At 36.3% G+C, this 2,500-nt stretch overlaps 1 protein-coding gene across 2 annotated transcripts in view; it reads right to left on the bottom strand.

The window, feature by feature from the left end:
* The window catches only part of LOC138043694 (zinc finger protein 709-like), a 51,362-nt gene that overhangs the window by 3,368 nt on the left and 45,494 nt on the right, over window positions 1–2,500 (bottom strand). For both annotated transcript variants that reach the window (XM_068890095.1, XM_068890094.1), the window contains exon 2: window positions 1–863. This exon is cut by the window's left edge and continues 3,368 nt beyond it. In XM_068890095.1, coding sequence (XP_068746196.1) covers window positions 1–739 — 739 coding nt within the window. In that variant the 5' untranslated portion in view covers window positions 740–863. The remainder of the gene's footprint in view (window positions 864–2,500) is intronic.

The following is a 2,500-nucleotide window of genomic DNA, read 5'->3' as shown; positions in this document are numbered from 1 at the left end:
TAAAACACTTGCCACATTGTTTGCACTGATAAGGCTTCTCTCCAGTATGGACTCTTTTATGTCTCCTTAAATTCCCTGCTTGGCTAAAACACTTGCCACATTGTTTGCATTCATAAGGCTTTTCTCCACTATGGACTCTTTCATGTTTCTTTAAATTTCCTACTACACTAAAACACTTGCCACATTGTTTGCATTCATAAGGCTTTCCTCCAGTACGGACTCTTTCATGTCTCCTTAAATACTCTGCTCGGCTAAAACACTTGCCACATTGTTTGCATTCATAAGGCTTTTCTCCACTATGGACTCTTTCATGTGTCCCTAAATTTACTGCTTGTCTAAAAGACTTGCCACATTGTTTGCATTTATAAGGCTTCTCTCCAGTATGGACTCTTTCATGTCTCCTTAAATGCTCAGCTAGGCTAAAACACTTGCCACATTGTTTGCATTCATAAGGCTTTTCTCCAGTGTGGACTCTTTCATGTGTCTTTAAATTTCCTACTACACTAAAACACCTTCCACATTGTTTGCATTCATAAGGCTTTTCTCCAGCATGGACTCTTTCATGTGTCTTTAAATTTCCTCCTACGCTAAAAGACTTGCCACATTGTTTGCATTTATAAGTCTTCTCTTCGGTATGTATTCTTCTATGTCTTATTAAACTGATTCTTTGACTGAAACACTTCCCACACTCCTTGCATTTGTAAGGCTTCTCTCTGCTTTGGACTTCTTTTTGTTTCATAAGACTCCGTTCTTCGTTGAGACAGCTCCTTCTGTGTTTATATCAAGAACTGCTGCTGACGGTACGTGAATTCCGACACTTGAGTGATCTTCACACCAATAGCGGATTGTAATCTAACTTTGCACTAAAATAAACACACAAAAAAAAATCATTTCCTTGCACTAAAATAAACACAAAAAAAAAATCATTTCCATCAACAACATCTAATCGACAGCTAAGCCAAGACAAGGTTACAATTTCAGTGTATGTATTACTAGTAATAGTTAACATTACAGCTGCCCCTCCTGTTAAGTATAGTTGTACACGGAATTCAATGTGCCCAGGGCCCAGGTAGAGGAGTGGCCGTTTACAAACGGAGAAACTGATGTTGAAGAGAGGAGATTAAATCAGTACCGAATATGAAAGGGGCATTGTGAGTAGACGGTTTCATCATGGCAGACATAAAGGTTTACCGGAGAAAACAGAAACTAAAGGACACGCAAGGTTTTTTTTTTACTGCAATGTGGCTATCGTTCCTAAAAAATGTAACACACTGCAAGGGATGAAGTTTTTTTAGTCTTTTAACCCCAATATGGCCATTGTTCTAAAAAATGTAATATATTGCAAGGGATGAAGTTTGTTAGTCCTGAGTAACGTGAAAAACCACTGATGTTGCACGGTTTAATGTCAATGCTTGATTCAGATGTCCTTGTTCTGGATTATATAACCGCAGTTATAGAATTAAATGACAAAATGATTAGTAAGAAACAGCAAGTGTTAAGATCACACCGGATGAAGGCATTGCAACGGTGTCACGGCATTATGGTACATCAAGTGCGTTCGTGGGGATAAAGTTTGGGTTCTGGAATATGTGAGGGAGCATATGATGTGTCCGTAATAGTAAAGATCCTAATTCGAACGTGAGCATAGACCACTTTCATAAATAGCGACCATGTTTACATTCTTTTGCATTTATGTTAATTAGACCTACTACCCTCGTTTTGAAACAAATATTCTTTTGAAATTTGGCTAGAAATGCTTATTAGCATTAAAACAGAAGAATGTTTGATTTGGCCACCATTATGAAAGAGGTCTATAACGTCTTACTTACATATCGATTCTTACGTAAATCCTGAAGAACTAGGCGTTTAGATTCCTTCATGAAATCCTAGTGGAAGAAAGGACAAGTTCCTTCGATGTAATACATTGGCTGTGTTTGCAACAGGCAAACAGCATATTTGCTGCGCGTTTGGTTGAGCAACTTCCAATTCGTACCAGGCGAGTAACTGATCTACTTATCAAATTATAGTTGGACAGGTCACGTTAACTAAGTGTTACGCTTTCCTTAACTGTACTATACTACTACTACTAAAACCATATCTCCTTTGCGATGCCCAGACTTGCTCAAACTACCACGAAAACCACACGGTGCGCGATAGTCTTTCCGCATCTTACGGTCGACGAAATAATGTAAAAAAAGGGGACCCTTGAAACCACAGGACACCTATAATAATGAACTGCGTTCTCCTTTGTCGACCGCAATAATAATAATAACAAAAAAAATAAAAAATAATTAAAAAAAAAATAAAAATAATAATAATAATAATTTCAAAAATACCATTAATAAATCAAAACTATTTACAAAAGGTCATATATAAAAATCACAATATCTTCCAAATACATATATCAGATAATACTAAAAGAAACCTATTTACAATTAATTAAGAATGCTTATTAAAACAAATCTAAAAAAAAAGAAAGGAAAATGTAAACAGACAAAAC

The sequence above is a fragment of the Montipora capricornis genome, chromosome 3, assembly GCF_036669925.1.
Source record: "Montipora capricornis isolate CH-2021 chromosome 3, ASM3666992v2, whole genome shotgun sequence".
Taxonomy (NCBI): Eukaryota; Metazoa; Cnidaria; class Anthozoa; order Scleractinia; family Acroporidae; genus Montipora; species Montipora capricornis.
Note: the sequence above shows the minus strand (reverse complement) of the source record. Positions and strands in the feature narration are given on the sequence as shown.